General features: G+C 39.2%; 1 protein-coding gene across 1 annotated transcript in view; it reads left to right on the top strand.

The window, feature by feature from the left end:
* Positions 1 to 238: 238 nt before the first annotated feature.
* Positions 239 to 20333, top strand: part of LOC150089489 (uncharacterized) — a 74392-nt gene continuing 54297 nt past the window's right edge. The window contains exon 1 of the mRNA XM_090389519.1: positions 239 to 681. Within this exon, the coding sequence (XP_090245645.1) occupies positions 492 to 681 (190 nt within the window). The 5' untranslated portion in view covers positions 239 to 491. The remainder of the gene's footprint in view (positions 682 to 20333) is intronic.

The raw sequence follows: 20333 nt of genomic DNA, 5'->3' as shown, positions 1-20333 counted from the left end.
TTTCCTTCGAAGTGCCGCTGATTACCGGCCAGGTGGTCACGCGTAGCTGAACATGCCGACGTTCTCGTTCTGAAATCCACACTGTTTATCGAACAACAGAAAGAAAAAAGGGAAAAAAAGCTGAAAGAAAGAAAAAAGAAAAGAAAGGTGTCGTTCACACGATTCCACCCGCGCCAGCGCCAGACGAAAACAGTTCGTTCACGCGGTCTGACATCCACTAGCACTCGAGACACTTCTGCGTTCGAGAGTAGTCGTGTAAGGACGCGACCCCCGGCGAGTTTAGCTGAAGCAACGAAAGCGGGCAGACAGAGCGCGATGACTCACGCTGGGGTTAGGCTCGGAGCACGAGGAGAGTAGGAACAACACGGGGCTAGGTGCTGCAGCGGATGTCATCAGCTGGCCCCGACTACACAAATGGTGTACTTTGAACTGAGTCTGCTGCTGCCAGCTCGGCCGGATAGCGAGGGGAGGTCGCCACATTTGTAAGGATAATGCAGACGAACTGGTGGACATCGCGTTTTCTTCTTTGCACCTCTGTGACGGCAGGTGTTGCCGCCAGACAGCTGCTTACTTCGGTGTTGCCCGTCGTGGTAATCGTCACACAGGTAGTTTCCGCCGTACCTCCGTTGGCAGCCGCACCGGAAGCCGATAAGACTTCGCTAGCGACGAGGAATAAAGAAGGTAAGCAGTCCTCCTCTTGGTAATTTCTGTTTGCAGATCGAGTTAAGCGACTGGCCGAGAATATTGATTCGGACCGGGCGATAAGGCACGTGAGGAAATCGCTCTGACGAGCTTGTATCTGATTATCCACGTTTTCCGTAGCCTGCATCGGCCGCAGCCTTCATTACGTGAGACGAGTTGCGAGGGCCCCTTCTTCACACACCATTTTTGTAATTTGATTTTTAAACCTATTTCAGTTTGCGTAACCAACGGAAGATGGCTCCTGATGAAGTTGTGAACTCTTCTGGTCTCGGCCGTCCAGAACATAAAAGGAAATTTATTTGTTCGACTCCTGTATTTAAAGTACCTCCTCTTCGTTAGAGGAAGTACTCTAAATGTTTGTTTTTTCATTTGTTTCACATTTCAGAATTTATCGAATAGTTTTACCAAAAAAGACACCGAAGTCACAGTAATAACTGTAACAAATGAATTTAAAACATTACATTTTTGCGAGTATTTATAAGCTGCAGCAGATCCAAAATCAAGAATAAACTCTGAAGGTAAACGATTCAACTTTTAAAGCAGAAATGCAACTACGGTAAAAAGTGAAAAATACGTTTTCTGTTTATGTTATGGGACAACCACACGAGGGCAGAAGAGTTCGTTAATATTAAGCGGGTCTTTGCCTTTAATTTTAAGTGTGTATATTTAAGAAATTCCAGATTAGTTAAGCATTAACTTGTTCGGCTCATCGTGGCAAAGTTGCATCTTAACTTGTTTTAACTGCAACTGGCAACAGCTACAATAAAACTGCGAAGTTATTTTGGAATGTGATAAAAGTGTGACCTATTCTTGTCTTAAGTCATAGGCGAAGCTTTTCTTGTTGTACCCGAAGAGACTTGGGACCCTAAGATAAAAATACTGACAACCGATGCCAATTCCTTTTATCTTTCGAGTCAAAGTTCCTTGGTTACAACTGGTCTCGTATTACTGAAATACGAATGCTAAGAAAGAAATCTGATAAAGCAAAAGTTAACGAAGTAAAACTATAGAATTTGGGTAGATGGAAGTTGTTTGGGCAGATGTAAATGGCAGTTGATTGAATTATTTTAATTGTCGATAGACTGGACTGTAAGTACTCTTTTTCGAGCTTACATCTTTGAATTAAGGGCATAAATCTCATTAACAGTAGAGATGGAGTGTGCCCATTTTCTATCTATAATTTCACTCCTCGTACATGAAATTATAGCGAGATTTTTCAAACATTCTTATTATTTTTATGATAATATCGTCCTAACTGACATATTCTGCCCAGATCATAAGTAAACGCGATGGCAGAAACTCTGTATACACATTGCAAAGAGCAGAATACAGACAGAAAAGACTTAAGTCATAAGAATACGTCAGCTATGAAAGCCATTCTTGTCCATTGAGTTTTATTCGCTGTGCAAATGAAACTCAATACTATAAACTCTAAATGAATGCACTATAAAGAGCCCTGGCCATTTCTATTTTATATATATATTTTTTTTTATTGAAACGATGGCATAAAGAAATGCTTTCTGCACTAAGGTCCTAATGAGCTCAGGGAACACTATGGCGCTCTTATTTTATTGGCATGGACCCAATAATGAATTTCCTCCAGCCGATGTAATCTGGCTGATCTGCATGGAAACCATCTTGAGATTTACAGAAACAAGGGGCGAGTGAATACGTAATAATTAGAAATTAATGTGTCCTTGTCTGGATCTTAACACTCAGAAAATGTAAAGACAAGACGGGTGGGGAAGGGGAAAATTTAGGGGGGAAAAATGGTTGGATCAGGTGTCAGCTCAACGTCCATTCGTCGCCAGCAGCAGGTGCATCACTAGCGACCTCTGTTTAACCTGCAGGCATTTCCTCTGTTATTGTGCGCTTAGCTGGAGCCCGGTCGCTTTCCAAGGTTATATATTTCAGTCACTGTTTTCCTAGGTTAGCGGAGAAGACTGGAACCTCTGGGGACAAGAATTGAGCAAAAGTACGTTGTTATTTATGTACGTATCGCGAGACAGAACGATTTGTTTCCAGTAAATCCTACACAGGCCAACGATGTGCGCCGGTCCAGTCAGCATGTAGACAAACCGGTCAGCCGATTACTCTAATGCACTGCATTGTGTGACGGACACGGACGTAGTGCATTTTGACATAAGTTAATGGAATTAAGAACTCCCCGGGACACAACCAAAGCAGCTGGCCATCCATCTAGACGTCGAGCAGATAGAAATGAATTAACTCAAACTGGGTCACTTAGCTTAAACCACAATCCCTCAAAATATGTGGGCGAAATAAATACAAGAGGTTATTGACCCGAAACACGCTGGAAACTTTTTTAAGATAAGCGACTTGCCAACTGCTTTCGGATAATTCGAGCTAAAAACGTCTTCTTTAATGAGGGTCTTTCAGATCTCGATTCCACCTGTTTTATCTCCGGGAAGGGACTATTTTCAGTCCCACCGTAATTTAAGTGTTCCTGCGTACCAGGGATGCGTTTTGAATCTAAATTTGGTTTTGAGGGGCTAAATGAGCTATTTTTTTAAAGATATATATTACTGTAGTTTTGGAACAAAAAGGTATACAATTGTAAACATTTCCTATGCCAGTCTGAGGATGGGGCAAGTGGATCATAACTTTATGTACACTTGTATACGTACAAATTTTAATATCTTTTGTTACTATTATTAAAAAAAGGTTTAAAAATAATAATAGTTTATTGTAAATTTAAAAAAAAAAGTACACGTTACTAGTAGCGAGCTGTTTACGAAAGGAGTTACAAATATCAATTACAAAATTTTTAAAAAATAGAAAAAAAAAAAATTGGGGACCTCTGATGGGCTAAAGACGACTGTGAGAGTTTTATCTTCCGAAACATGTTATAACATGTTTCATCGTGCTTTAGCAATATGTCAGAAATGAATTTGTACTCTACTATACCAGAGTGTAGAGTGATTCGTTTGATTTGTCCTGAAACTCAGTGATCGTTGCTTAGTAGACTAATTTACACCCACAGATGTTAAATATTAAACTAATTTTATGACGATGTGGTTCAGTTTTGATTCGCGCGAGGGTTCTTGGCTAGTTTAAAGAAGGAAAGGGGAACACGCCAATGGCGATTCATGGGACAACAACTGAAGCTCAGATGAAATGTTCAAAGGGTGAGAAATCAGCTCATTTAGACTTGGTACTGTAATTTTCTGGAGTTACATTTGCCTAACGAAGCAGATCTATTTTGATAGGAACACTTGAACATCGTGACAACTTTCTGACTCACCCGATGAATTCTGTAAAATAGTTTTCATCCAAAAAAAGAGAGATCGTTCAGTTTGATTATTCGCCCTAATTCACCAGATTTCGTTCCTTCTTTGACTCTTTCTCTTTCCTAAGCTCAAAAACTTGATGAAAGGTAAAACATTTTCCAGCACTGATTAAACGTTCAAGAGAACGTTTCAAAGTGAACGATTTCCAGAAATGTTTTCAACAGGAGATAATTGATCGATGCATACCAAGAAAGGTATGTTTATTATAAAATTAGTGTCGTTATGGCCTCACTTTAGAGGAGATTTCACCAAGAGATATCTGAGAAGTGTTGAGCAACAAGTAATAGTCTGTCTTGCTTCGCCTCCAAGGAACAAACCTTAATTCTGTAATAGCCTTATTAATAAACAAAACGACGTGCTCACAACAAAGAATTATGAAAAGCAAACCAGTGAATTTATACGTCATGCAAAAATCAATGCATTTTAAACTTAGATGCACGTACAGTAAGGAATTACTAATTCCTTTCACGCATTGATGTCGCCGATCTATAAACGTGACAGAAGATGCTAAACTCTCCATCATCTAAGTTCAGTAAGAGGGCAAATAAATGGACGTTTACGTATCTAAGGGTCCATTTACTTACAAATAAGAGCTGATAAATGGGCAATGTACTCAAACATATTTCAGCTCTTGTTTTCAAATGGTTTCCACTTTCTGCTGCTAAGATTACATCTTAAATTCTCTCCATCGATGACTACCCTCATATTTCGTTATAATGTTCTTCTCCTGTGAGTTTTCTAGAATACTTACGATCCTTCCCCGTAATCTTTGATTTTGAAACCAACTTTCACTGGTGCGATTTGTTTGATTAATACTCTTATTAAAATTACACTTTATGGTAGGGTCGACAATCCGTAAGCAATTATTTCTTTTTATTATTATTTTTTTTAATTTTCTCATTCTCCTGTCTGTAGGTCTGTCCCCTAATTTGCAGTCTGTAACGGCACGTGCAAGGCCTCGCCCCTCATACCTGTGACGTGGCGTTCTAAACTTAGAATTTACTACTCTCTGGGTTGAACATGAGGCCATGTTAATGACCTCTAACAGTAAAGTTACCAAAATAGAAGAGGTCAAGGCTAGTATTGTCGCTGATAAGTAACTTCGCCTCCTGCCAACGGGGCTGTTGGGGTAAGAAACACCAAGGAGCAACACGAAATATTGTTAGAGACAGATGTTGAAAACTGAAGGTGGAAATATAATATTCAACAAAAAATACATGGAAAGTGCGTATAAAATGTCGCCCTTGAAACGAACAAAATACGTTCGAAAAACATCGAAATATTTTAAGTGCAAATTCAAAAACATGGAAGGTATTCGTGCACAGAAAGAAAACAAAATATTACTCTAATGTAAAGACAAGTTGGGGGGAGGGTTGTGCCTGTAGACGGGGACAAAGACTTAGCTACACGGTTTGTCTGCAGCTTTTACTCCTTGTGTCAAGGACGAACAAGTTCCCTACTTGGGCAGCTGGATTGTTGCACTGTGTCTGACCGCCTCTTGACTCCTTGTTGAACACACGTGCGGTCGCCAGCCAGTCACGAGACAAACGTTATCCCTCAACCAGTCAAACGAGTTGTGCTCGTAGCGTGGCCAACTGCATTTACGGTACATCGGGCCATACTGCATCCGTTATTATTGAGGTATAAGCGTTTCTGTATTTTACACCATTTTTACAGTAGAATCTGGGACCCACTGTAATACAAAGACGACTTTGTTTCCATTTCTTCGAATAGTGTAAAGCTTGTTTAAATTTAAGTGTGAGGTCCATCAATGGGGCTGGAGACATTTGACATAAACCTGAGGGCTTTTTGGAACCGAAACCATACAACTCAACTGAGAAAAAAAAGTATACTTTCAATAGATTTATTGTCTATGATTATCAACAAAAGTTGATTACAAACAGGACCGTGGCAATACCTACATAAGGTCAATCCTAAATTTGACCCCTCCTTATTTTGTCCTTTTCTTCCATGAAAAATGGACTCTTCCACTACGTAACGCCCGAGGCGATCCTCATATCTGTCCAGCGATAAGTTGTTTTAATTCGGGACTTAATAAAATGTTTAATTAATGATAAAACGATTTAATTCAAATTGTCGTTTAAATTTTGGGCCAGGAATAGTTACAAATAGTGGACAATAGAAGCATCAGCAATCCCTTTAACCGGATCTTTCCCTCAATTAATAAATCAGAGTTCCCAGCCAGTTATGCCCGGACATATATTAATCCAATACACAGTATGTAAACTAGTTATATGGTAAATACGGCGAGCAGATGAATGAAATGACGGAGTGATTCATCAGAGAAATTTGCTGCCTTGTTAAGCCTCCACCAATTAGTAGAAACTGTTTCTTCAGGGGAGGATATAAACATACGGAGTAGGGGGTTTTCTGCATATTCACACGGGAAAGAACTGATCCAGTCACCTCCACACTGGAGTCGTGTAGTTCCAACTTATTCAGTCCCACGAGAAAAAGGGTAGACAGGGAAGAAAGATGCTCGGTTAGCTCTTGAACATCAATTATATCTGCATGACGCCATCCGGAGTTTGCAGAGGTTTCACGAACCTACTTTGCCGGATCTCTCGGGAGTGTAAGCACAGAGTTGCATCTAGATGAGGTTTTTCTTTGGAGAAAAATCTCTCTTCTCACAGGCACTGAATGCTTCCCTTTCCTGTAACTGATGGAAGAAGGCAATGAATAAACTGTTGCTTTCCGCTGTCTTTGTGTACTTAATGTATTTATTCAATAATTAATAATGATGGAGAACTGTAAGCAATGTTTTCCACTTACAGAGATCAGCAGACAGTCAAGGTTTAGCAGGCAAAATTGCATCCAGTCTGGCAGCGTAATAAATGTAAAACAAGTTTTGGAACATCTGCTAATTATGTTTGTATTCTACATGCTGACCAGACTGTGTCGGGAGTGTTCCCGTTTCACATCTGTTTACTGAGTGGCCTGGCTTTCTCTCTTCGTCAGCTTGTACTTCATTATTGTGATTTGGTAATAACATAACATATAAATTTGGAGCTGTAATAATTTATTTACAAGGCAAGTCATTCAACTTTTATCCAAAAGATTGGATTTTAGAATAACAAAACATATTAGCAATTCTAAAAGATAGGGGGGAGCTGCAAAACATAGTAATAAAAGCAAAGTCTGAGGCATGATCATCAAAATGGCGAGTTTTTTTTTTTTAATTCCCGTGGGGTTAGTTCAAGGAGTAGGGGAAATTCACTCAAGTGAAACACCTGTCCGCAGTTTCAAAAGACATGCTTGAATAAGCATGGCCACCGAACAACATAAAGATAGCATCTCCTCTCGGGCAACGGGCTTTTGAATGATATCAGCTGGAACCACCTGAGGACACTGTGAGGGGCATAAATCTCCTGAAAACCATCTCAAGAATGTCCATTTCCGGAAAAGGAGACAGCAGATCTGCACAGAGAATACTAAATGATAAATTAGTCATTGACTTTCCTCATCTACCCCCCCCCCTAGTGTTTGCAGCTGCTTGTCCTGTGGCAGTAATCAAGAATAACATTTGCTTTCTTTGTAGCAATCCCAGAATAAATTGAGAAATGGTCAGAATATAAGAGAAACATCAAGGTCAGCATCCACAGAATTGATTGAGCAATACTGATGTCCCTGTCTCCTAGAATACGTGAATTCACTGTTCCGGGCGATACACTACTTTAATTTCAAACAGTCTTATATCAATCAGTGGATTCATCTGCAATATTCTAAATTCATACCAATTGCCAGATTAGCGAAGAGAAGTTACTGAGGTCAATCTTATATGGAAAATTGGCAGAATTTATAACACGTCCTTCTGAATCTTGACATGGATCAGGCCAAAATATTTAACAAAACCACACGCACTGCCATTTTCTTCTGGACGCATCCTTCTCTATTGCTACAGTAGTATCCTTTACCTTACGTTGGAGACAGATTCCCTTACGTGTCTTATGTAAGTCTGAAACTTCCCCATGCCCTTTTTCCTCGATACCTTTTGCAGAAATGGGGCCTCTTCGCGAAGCCACCGCTTCCCCACGACCCTTTTAACGCTGCTGGTGCACGGCTTTTATTAAAACAGCTTCAGCATGGCGAGTCCTTTGATGACAGCCGTTGTGTGGTTCGTAACATCCTTCGCAAATGATTAAGAAAAGCGTCGAGGAACTGCTTTCTAAACAGGTATATGACTGTCATTATCACGAGATCGACCACATGTGCTCCTGGCAGTGAATTTTTGAAATTTTTTGCGTAGTTTTCCTCCTCATAGTGTGCTTTCTGTGAATTGAATTCTTTCTAAAGATACATCGTAGTAGACGAACTTTAGCGAAGGTGCATATTTCTTAATTAACAAGAAACTTTAAAAATCGTATATAATTTAATGAATAATGGTTACCAGTAGGCACTCATCTACTTGTAGCAGATTCAGTAATCATTTTTCTGAACATTATTAAGGATTGGACATTATTAATAGAACATTATTAAGGATTGGACAAACGTGTAGCATCTTCACTTTTGATTCGGGAATCCAGAATAGAAAATTGAAAAGTACAGTATATCAGCCACAACAGAGGCTAAAAAATAACGCATTACCCTTGAAACACTTCGATTATATGCATAATCCCGAAAAAACCGGAAATCCTTGCTGTGTCCCTGAGGATGCCGGATTTATGAATTCTATTGTAATTAAAAATGCCTGTTTGTTACTAAATTTTATCCGCGAGTAGAAAATATAATAATAATTCTTAAGAATACAATAAAATAAACAAGCAGGATTATTTATTTCCAAAATCCTCTTTAAGGATAAAATAAAATTTGTCTCTTGTAAAAGAACATTACGTCTGGAATATGAGGGACAGAACAGATCCAAGTACCAAAGCAACCATTAATTCAGTTGCTGCGTGTCGCTGACAAGTCGCCATCCGGGGAAGACCGGCTGACTATTATTTTCACGCATTGTCCTGAAAATCCCTAGCGTGGGTCTCTTTTATTTTGAAAGCTCATTGAACCACCGAAATCTTCTCACAAGTGCTTTCGGAGCTATGACTCACTATTGTCTCCGAACTGGGACAAATCTCCGAAGCCCTGGATTTTCTCTTTCATTTCCCCAACTTCATTTCTGGTGGAAAGGGTGTCAGGTTCACACTACGGCTGCGACACGTGCACGATTTTTTAGTTCAAAATATCAATCGCCATATAGAGAATTTCATTTATGGTTCCTTGCCTGAAGCAAGAACCCCCTCAAAAGAATATTGGCCTTTGCATTTAACAGTTTTACTGGGATAAAAGGACTGTTGGTTCCATGAATTACTCCGCTAGCCCTATACAGTAGTTTCCCCATCGGCACTCGTCGAGGGAGACTACCATAGGACTAGCAGAAGAAAGCAAAGTGTTGCGATAAACCTTCGCACTAACACAATGTGGTTTTAGTTTTTAAAGTCCCATTGCATTTTATTCTCAAAGATTTCAAAGACTGCACGATTGCACAGAAATGAAAAATTTTGATCCGCTTTAAAATCTCTTGAGTGTACACTTTGATCAAAAAGTTTTGACACTTCAACACGTTTATATCAACAAAGTACACAGTTTCAATTATGTCTGGGATAAACGTTACACGACTGAAGATCCCTAGCCAGAATAAGAAAACTTGTACCAAGTGTCGTTTATTAAAGACTTTCTTAACGTACGTTTAAAAGGCGATGCTTTATATTAATCAATATACCGTTAATTATTGGAGAAAGGTCAACGCCTTGTAAACTCCTTCCCAGCGTTCCCGACTACAATTTTTCCTGAGTAAACAAAATATCCAGATCGATAACTCCTATTAATTTGGGTGCCGAGCGATAATCCCAACTTTTAGCCGGTTCGAGAGGATAAATTGGAATTCTTCAGTAACTTTTCTACAACCCTCACGGCAGAGCGCTGCTTCTTTATCAGCAAGTGGATTTAGTTACTGAAGAAGGGCAATATTGGGAATAAATTCGTGCAGCCAGAAGAGGGCTTATTTGTCGTCAATCAAAGGCCCAGCGTGGCTTAATTATTGAGAAATCATTCGTGTTACCAGCTAAAATGCAGCGTCCAAATCCTATATTATCAATTACGATATTAACAGATGTCGAGGCTAATAAAACTTTATATTAGACAGGACATTTGTAATGTTTTTAATTCTTCTATAATTTTATGGTACAATCCATGCAAATTGGAGATTAACAGCATTATGGAAAAATATCTTTTAGAATAAAACTCTTCATAAAATAAATTACAAGACACATTTTGTGGGCGGGCGGGTTCAATGAATGCGGTGACTTTGAGGGATCGTTTATCGTTGTTGTCATACTTGGTGATTCCTAGACATTGGGAATAGATCTTGCAGAGCCTCTCAGCTATCTTGCAATTTTATGTCCCAAATTCATCTACAAGAATTATCTCGCTCTGTCTTGAAAACTCCTGTGGCCATCCCGGAGGATAAACAGAAAATGGATTATTATTAATTATAATCGCCAAGTTGTGTTTGCTATTCAGAATAACACAACTGTTTAATATATAATACCCATGAATAAAATGAGAGTAATAACAAAATAAAAAATGCGGATGAATATATTCTCGCCATTTTCAGAAATCAAATTCTAATATAAGAACTATGAACAAACGAGCTGAAACCTATAACTGAATATTCTTCAGTATGATGAACGAAGAATACGCAGATATTAAAGATGGCAGAACTTCCAAAGACGATACTAATATCATTACTGTATGTACGTAGCTACTGAAGGCATCTCCGCATCTTAGCAACCCTGACAGCATCTTATCTTGAGACTGGGATTGAGAGAGAGTTTTTTGTTTCTGTTTCTCAGCACCAACGAGCTTAAAACACTTCGCAATTGCTCTTTAAACGTAGAAGGCTTCTTTAACTAAACAATTTCTAAATTTATAATAGGTTCGCGGAAATCCTTAACACAATAAGGAAGACGGAGATGGGGGTCACAGAGAAGCCCTTTATTCTCGGAGAGCCACCACTTAACGAGAGAACCACACACACACATGAATGTATGTGTGTTTAGGAGCATTGACCTGCAATGTGTTTTTAGGGAGGCTGTGGTAAAGAGATAATAATAAAATCATCCCCGAAGTTCTCTTAAAGCATAATCTAATCGTCTCGTGCTTTGTCCTTAACTTCGTTTGTGTCCTTGTTGTCTTAACGGGATTGTAGCCCAGCCACATTCCCAACATTACTATCCGCGCGATACCTTCTTAATCTGCCCAACAGTTTAAAAGTTGTTTTTAAAAGAGTTTTTGTCCTTTTTCCAGATTCCAGTTCGATTGTTTGTTTCTTTGTAGGGTGACAGAATCGGGCTTGTTCACTCCAAAAACTTTTAATATCTTCGAACTCTATTCTAATAGCAAAGTTGGTATTATTTTAAGTATGCTGAACGAAATGCCCAAAACACAAAAGAGCATAGTTCCTTTTTTTTTACAGCATTATCTGTTAATGCACAGGATGTCCGAAAAAGACACCCTGTGCATTAAAGAGATAGTCCTAAGGGGTTAAGACGCTATACTCGTTAGGACCATCTCTTTCTTCATTCCTAAGAATCAGACTGTTTTGAAAACATTACGTTCCAGCATTTGACAAAGAATCGGCAACAAAAAATCCCGCAAAAATTAAAGGGGACCAAACTCCTCCAAACTTTCCGCTATGAATTATGGATGCAGAGTCCTCAGTTGCACTGCGAAACACGGGATTCCTATAACTGACAATTTTGGAAGTTGGATCATTCTTTTTCGGACGTTGTATTAAGAACGCAAAGTAGATTAATTTTCGATTCTCTTTTGCAGCCATCAGTGGTGACCAACTTGGGCAACATTATTATCGCAATGCTGTTAAGATAATCACTCGCTATCGTGGTCAAGGTCGTACAAATATATTTATACTTGAACAATTCCAGGTGCAAAGTGCTAAACGTTTGGCAATCCACATCCGGAAGCCAATAATCGCTTTGTTAGTTTATCAGCCATCGAACTTCTTGGATTATACGAGATAGTTGTTTTAAAGGTCTCCTCAAAACACCAGAACGAAGTCTGCACCATGTTAGTTTTGCAGAACTCCTTACGATTAACAGCTTTACATCAGAGCAAGATATTACCATTACCGCCACAGTGTGGCGCTTCTTGACAAGCCATTCATTATTGTTCCGAAGTGATTAATATTTCTCCCGCTGACTTCTGTCTTCAAATTTATTTATTTCCATTCTTTGCAGCGGAATTTTTTAAAATTATCATACTGTGGAAGCACACAACTGTCATGTGGAGCGATGCCTCCCTTCTTCAGAAATATTTGGCAATAAAAACGGTCTCCTCTCAGCACCCAGTAGTTCGGATTCTAGACCATTTTTGGTCTAGAATCCGAACTACTGGGTGCTGCAAAAGAATACTGCGAAATACTGCAAAAGATAAATGGATTCTAAACAGTACATTGCTTCTTGAGCGTAGTTTCAACAGCAAAACAACTTCTTATTAAACAATTAAGGAATTTGAACCAAATGACTAGTGTTCCTCAGTGCATCAAACTAAATCTACTATTAGGGGTTTAAATCCCATGTGAACAAATTTCCAGACCCGTATGAAAATGAACAGTATCCTTGAGTTGAATTTCTTGTAATAAAAATGGTACTAAACATGGCGTCCACCTTCAGGTCAGTGGTTCCGAACTAAGGAAGGCAAACCTGCATCTTCTGGATTTATAACATGACTCACCCATTATTCAAGGCCGGATTTACAGTGGCGCAGTTGGGGCCAGAGCCCCAGGCTACCACTTTGATATTATCAACATGGTGTTTCCAATTCTGATCAAACCAAACACACCTGGCGGGATATTCCATCTTCACGATAGCTCCTTTAATGAGTTTGCAGTTCGTGTCCACCAATAATGAGCCAGGTATTGCCTCACCGCTACCGATAGGCTGCAGTTCACCTTTCACGATTGATCTATTCACGTGAAGCAGCATATGAACTGCCATTACTCTAATGAGGAAAGGTGGCCTTTCAAATGGACTGCTAAGACAACAGCGGCATGTGCAAACTGCTATTAGTGTAATAACTGTATAGCATGCCGTAGCACGACAATTTGGTCCGCTACATAAGGTGACCTCTGCTACGCTATTCAGTCTTCGTTATAAAGTTTCATTAGCTAAAGGACTTCCTCGTGTTCGAATATTCAACAGTAACAGTAGCATTTTAACCTTCGGCCACGCGTGTGTAGAGTTGAAAGGTCTCCCAAGAACGTTTTGTTTTATATTATATAATTGTATTGTTGACGCTTGTAAAGTGTGGAAAGTACCCAAACAAAATTTCTGAATGTGCCACCAAGGTTAGTTCTAACTCATCCACTTTTACTGATCAACTGTCTTTCCTTTGGACTTTTTATTTTGCTCAAAAAAGGACTTCCCATAGGTTCTCCACGCTCAGAAAAGTTCCAAACCCAGGTCTTTTGTAGATGGACTGAAACCAAACCCTTCTAGCAACAACGTCAATTTTGAAAATGTTTTTTAACCAAGGTTCGTTTTAACCCGAGATATTACCATTACCAAAAAATATAGCTTTAAAAATGTACGTAAGAGCAGCGTGGAAGTTAAAAGATTAAATCAGCAGCGAGCCGAGCACGCCTTCTGGACAAAGTGGTAATACTGTATTAAGAAATTTTAACCTGTCATTAGAGAAAAACTTCCGGGAACCAGTAATCAATTTTGTTGCGCGCCTTAGAACAGCCTCAAGGAAATTAATATCATTTAAAAAAATCTTACCGTTTGATTAATTGCAAGATTCCGTTTCGCAGCTGGTAGAAGGTGTAATGCTGTTTGCTTCCGCCTTCCTTGAGTAAAAAGGAATTGAAGTTATATTCATCGAATTCATTTGGGGGACGTAATTGGATGGACAAAATAAAACATTGCTTTTAAGTACTAGCATCAAATATACAGTTTCCTGTACCTTTTAAGAGTTAATTAATATTATATCGAGTACACTGAATTGTCTAGAGTAGTATTACATAAGAAATGGTACAAGGAGGGAGGGAGATCTCGAGGTAGATCAGTATTCGTTTGAAAAGAAACTGTATACTTTCAAGTCACATGTTTCTGTTGATTGACAATAAGAATCACACTCCATTTCAAACTTAATCACACTTAAAGAACCACACTCCATTTCAAAATTTCAGAATGTATCAGTGTTCGAAAATCAAAGTAGCTCAGCGATTGCTAGAATCGCTGTCCTCCCCACACCTGGTGGAAAAGACCTGATTTCGAGTCCCTTGATGAGGGGAGGAATTTTTATTGGCCTTTTTCACAACGTGGCTGAGTTACTCGGTCTCCGGCGATGGTAGAATAGTTTTTTCCCTCCAGGAAACTCGGGTTTTTCATCCAGCGAACAATTGACCACAGAACAAACACAATTTAGACAGTATACACGGAGCAATATAGCTTAGTTGCTGATGGTCCTAAAACCCTACTACAACAATACGTGACATTAAACACGTGACATTTAATTAACTAAAAAAAAGTTAATTAAACTTATCCTCCACGCATAGACAGTCCAATATTTCTTGTAGAGATCTGAAAAAGAAAAAGGCACGATTTTTATGGTTCCTCAGTAACTGGGTATTTCTAATGTATTTTTATATTTCTAAAATCGCGCACTGGCCTTCCTTAAACGCATTATAGGTGAGCGCCACAACGCCATCTATGATAAAATACAAGCAGTCTCTTGGGAAGATAAAAAAAAAAGAATCGCATTCAGTGAGTTAATGAAATTGATACTCGGAAAAAATGTTTGTAAACGGATAATTGAAATTGGATAATCTTATCAAGAGATATCTCTTCCATCGAAGTCTTGACAAGACTTTATTGCAGTAAACAGATCGGTTCGGTTAAATTAAAAGGGCAGCAGTTACGATGCGAAAGCCATGGATACTCTGATAAGAAACGTATTGATTATTATTGCGTGTTACAAACCACGATGGCAAAGGAAAAATGAATGTCAACGAAACAGAAATCGAAAATTGTTTGCTACTTCGCTCGCACGACTGAGCGCTACCAAGGAGGGGGACGGATTCTTATTAGAATTGTTAACGCCTGATATTTTTACGAAATAAATAATACCCAATAAATAATCAATCGTTTGGAGAGATCTGGGTTTGAGTCCCATCGACGACTGGAGAAATTTCTGAAGGGACTGTAGTTAGCCAATCTCAAGCGGATGGAGTAGGATTCTCCCACGTGAGTTATTCTGGGTTTTTCAACCCGCACCATATATAAATTGGCCATGAACATCCTTCTAAAGACGATTGCGCAACATTTAGAAGTCGCTGATGCGTGACATGGTGTGATTACGCGCATCAAAAAGTAACTGATGCTCCTTAAATCAAACAATAGCAAGTAATGCTATAAATGTCGATTTAAGCACTTACACTGATATTAAGATAAATCTGACACTCACTTACGGATTTCAACAAAGCATCAAGGGATAGATTAGGGAGGCCGAGTTAACCACCTTCGGATGGACTCGTATGTTGATGGACAGTTTCCAAACAAAAGGATTTAGCCCCAGTACTGATCGGTCGTATCATTACAGGGGTCAAAGACTAGACATCATAGTGATGAACGAGTTTATGCAGCTATGAAAAGAACGAAGACTCGAATCGGTTTAGTGAATGCTAGTCTGAAAGAAACACAAGTAATGCGATATGCACCAATTCTTGTTTTCATTACCGGTTCTCGCAATCCATCTTCCTTATCTGGAATGCATCTCAAGTTTGTTAACGGACTGTAACTTTCTGAAGGCTTCTTCGTGAAGATTATTTACTGCAACGGTGATGACCTAGACTTTATAAAAACCACGAACGGTTTTGTGCTCCTTGTAACAGTTGACCAGGCCAAAATATCGGTTAATTTAATTTGTTGACATGGCTGGTTTATTGCAGTTGACTTCCTATTTATTTATAATTTCACAACAAAATAAAGGAACCATAACGCAGATCGTCCTGGGAATAGTTCCTAGTGGTAATTAACATTTATTTTTACAATGCAAGGCTTTAGATATCTTAAAATACCGTGTAGATAGACTAATAAATGAAATAGCAAAGGCTTAAAATGCTTTAAATGCAAATGTCCATTTATTTTCAATAAATAAAACTGCTTCAAGTTTTATTACTGTCATATTTTATAGTCACATGTTTCTGTTGAATGACAATAAGAATAGGGGTATGTTCCAGTCATATTCGTGACTAGTGAACTTAATGAGATGTCGTGAAATGTACCACCTCTTCAACCCACCATCAGAATGATTATGACTCAATATGAGTTCATTTTATCGTACTTTTGTCCAATTTTTTCTGTCCAAATTAGTAAAATAAAGAAATATTCAGTTAACATCAAAGTTTTATAGATCATGGGGATATACGGGGGACAGTTTTCCTCCCTGTTTCACTAAGCTGCAGCTCTTTGTGACAATATAATGATTTCGCCACCAGTCATTCGTTTGATGAAGTCTGAATTTTGAAACCTTAAGTTTGAATCCAGTCGTAGATCGAATTACGAATCCCCGCAGCTGATCTCAGAGTAGATGGGAACTGGCCTGAGAGTCGATGCAAACAGGAAATTCCCAAACAAGAACGCCGATCTTTTGAGAGATTCCGTGGAAAAGTTAAAGCAGCTGTTGTTGCATTAATATTTGTAAAATAGCTTTGAAATTTCAGCCAACGCCCATTTACGTTTCAGCTCCAGGATCGTCCCATTAGCCTTTCTTCTTCATTCATTCCATCGATTTCCATTCTTTAGAGCAAAATCGCAGACTACAGATGTTCAAATCCGGTGTTATGAAGTTTCTACTGCTTGCTGAACTCATCTGCGATGGTTGAATATTATAGGTTAACGTTTTGTAATTGAGTTTACCGTAAAGGGACGCTCATTGGTTAAAGGCTTCTGTTCGTCGGACGCAAAGGTCCGAATCCATTAATGGAATAAATTTCTGCAGGTGCAGGGCAACGTATTTCAATGTCAGAAACAACTATTCAGCAGTGTCCCTCACCTCTTCCCAATTAATTATACCATATGACTCTTGCGCCTCAGTTGCCGTTCTCCCTTTATCCAAGACATTACCATACGGTTTGTTCATCAGAAACAGCAACCTGGACGCCAAGAGGCTCTACAGTTCTGAGAAATAATTACAAGAACCGCATTTTCTGCAGGTTTTCTTAATCGAGTCTCAGATAAGAAAAATTGTGAACTTTGGACTGTGAGCTACTACAGGCGAAAAAAAATTGTTATTGCTGCAGCACGTGTTGCTTCTTCTCCTAACTTATACATAAGGAACTTGAGGTCATTGCCATAGTAACAGCGCGACCTGTAAGTACCTATGACTCATCTGTCTCACGCGTGTGCACCCATAAGTCCCCATTTTATAGGAGGAACTGGCGATCGTTATAGGCCTCCTACGCAGGAGGAAAGGAGTGCGCGCTAACGTCCGAGATATTTTTCAACGACACTGACTTCACTTTGTGAGGGCAATCTAATTAATTAGTTGTCCGAGGATATGCCCCTTGTTTCCATGGCTACCACGTTCTGCCGCGAAAGTGACACGCCATTGTTAGCCCGCCTACTTCGGATTCCGTGCAGAGCCGAACGTGCCTTCTGAGCTTGACACATCCCTCGTACCGGGGAAGGTTCGTGTTCTTATTGCACGCCAAGATGTCGACAGGGTAATTTAGGAATTGTTGAGACGGCGAAAGGGCTGACCCTTCCGACTGCTCGCACGGAACCTCATCACTTCGGACGTTGTCGAGGATGCTGTGATAAATGACTGTATCACGGCTCGCGAGATAAATGGTGCGCTACAGTTCACGGATGCCATTTGTTGTGGCGGCAAAGGGGGGGGACGTGTGGGCGAAACACACCAGTTCCCAACAATCAACTGAGCTCTTTAATGTGCGGTGAAAAGGGTGAAAGGGTTCGTAGATTTGTCAGTTTCTGTTGACCCGAATAAACGTCTGCTTTGCCCGCATTTTCTGGCGTTCCTTTTTAGGCGCTCCCGGAGGTTTCGGTGCGTTTATTAGTCTCCGAAATCGGTAAACAACCTTGATGGGTTTACTCATTTCCTCAGCTTGATGCCAAACAGGTTGTGCGGGGTCCGTTGACTCGTTCCCGTGAATCACTATTCATCTCCCCCCCTTTTTTTCTGTCTGCATGCTTTTCTCTTTCCCTGATGGGCGTTAACACGCATTGGTCTGGCTTTTTTTAGCCTAAAGAACTACACCGACGACTCTAAACACATTCTCTGGGTCATTCGTTTTTATTTATTTACCTTTTTTTTTTTTTTTTTTTTTTAATGAGAAAGCTGTTTGTGCGCAGGCGCGTACATACAGTTTCAAATTAGACAAATGCTTTGTTGAATAGGAAACATTTCATGATGCACGAAGAAGACATTTCATAATAAAGTACATTTAAAAATATCTTTTATCAATAAAAGTTTCATTCGCATTAAAACACGCACTGATACTTCTTTTCGATTAGTTGGGAAGCCAATTCCTGCGCATGGCAACCGAAAATCCCACCTGTTTAGTCCACAAGCGCTCAACACCGATTTATACTGTCTGATATTAATTCGCTGGCGTTTCTTGCATTCTTTTGTACCTTTCATTTTCCCGCAGACGTTCACTAACTTCGAATGGGATATTCTAATACTTTTGAAAGCGTAGTGTATTTCCTAGAACTCCTTGCCATTCATGAAACGGAGTTATCAATAATGTAATGGAATGCTCAACTATTGTATAATCAAATTTAATCCCTCTTTAAAAACGATAGATCCAAACTTTCTTTTTTGTGTGTGCACACGAAGGTCCTTTTTATTTCAAAAATTATTTCCTTCCTTCTTTCTTGCTCACTCATTTAAGGAAAATCCTGCTTCACAAAACGTCTTCCTTTTCTGATAATAGCAAATACATTTCCTTTTAGTGTGAATGATAAAACAGTAAAATTCGGGTCAAGTGAATATCGTGACACCGTCGTCATAGCAACCAACTCGCCCTTGACAATTAATGATGCCCACTTCTGTAATTATGCAGTTTGTTCGCGTCATCATAAGAATAATAATTTTAATTCTAGTTATAAATAAATTTTCCACGCTCTCCCGCTAAATTATCATCTCTTAAATAAAAGTCAAAAGTGCGTAGCTAAAAAAAAAGGAAAAAAAATAGTGCGTTTCGTCATTAATTTATTCCAAACAATTCTAAAAAAAAGCGTTGAAACAAGCTAAATACGCGTATCTTGAAGCCATTGTTGGATAATCATGCCAATTGTTGGTATTCGCAATAATTCATTTGCTAACAATGAGCACGTGACTTTCTGCAGATTCGATATTGATTCGCGCTGCAACAATGAGGTGAATTCTTTCCACCCCGAGATCAATTGTTACTTGTCACAAACTGAGATACGATTTGCGTTTCCAATCTATCACTTTGCCAATGCTGAAGGCTCGAGTTTTAGATTTTGTCGATTCATCGAGAGAACGAATAAACGTAGAATAATGCGTTACAGGGCCGGTTCGGCTTTGATAGATGTAGATGGTAAGCTCATTACCAAGCCAACCATAACGTATTTGTGCTTGCATTTCAAAGAGTTAATAGAATGGCCTCTTGAGTAGAGACTTCTCGACAACGCATTACTCGTTTCATAGTTTCTGTTTACAAGAATACTTTAAAGTAATACCGGAATCCATTATCCGCGTTGTATTGGTAGAAGGGCCAGAAAGTAGCCATGCGTAAAAGGAAAGATGAAAAAAAGTTTGCATCTATAAGGAAACTAAAGGAGAAGGATAAAAAGTTGTGGGTATTTCGTGTCCTTTAGACAGCTGGAAATACGAGTTACAGAAAGAGAAATATAAAGGAAGATTAGCATAGAAATTGGCCTGGCAGGAAAGAAGGGAATGCTATATAAAATTGGAAACTGGTTTGGAGTGAGAAAAAGGTGGAATTAGAACTGCGCACGCAGCTACCGAAGTTGAAATGACCATTCATAAGCAGCAAGCAGCGATAAAGGTCGTGTAGAACTGCAGGGATGAATTTTACAAATTATGGTTGAATGTAGAACAAAATTCAAATCCTTCATTTCACTAGCATCTCTGCAATGGGAGAAGTTGCTTAATCCTCAGAAAAGGGGGGATGCATATTTTACTCACCAGATTTACGACATCTGGTGAGTAAAATGGAACTATTTGAGTCTGCTATTCCATGTTTAGTGAGACAAATAAATAATCTTTCTGTTT

This window comes from Mastigoproctus giganteus, chromosome 2 (assembly GCF_048544385.1).
Source record: "Mastigoproctus giganteus isolate SK-2022 chromosome 2, ASM4854438v1, whole genome shotgun sequence".
Taxonomy (NCBI): domain Eukaryota; kingdom Metazoa; phylum Arthropoda; class Arachnida; order Uropygi; family Thelyphonidae; genus Mastigoproctus; species Mastigoproctus giganteus.
The sequence above is the reverse complement of the archived record's forward strand: the minus strand, read 5'-3'. Positions and strand labels throughout refer to the sequence as shown.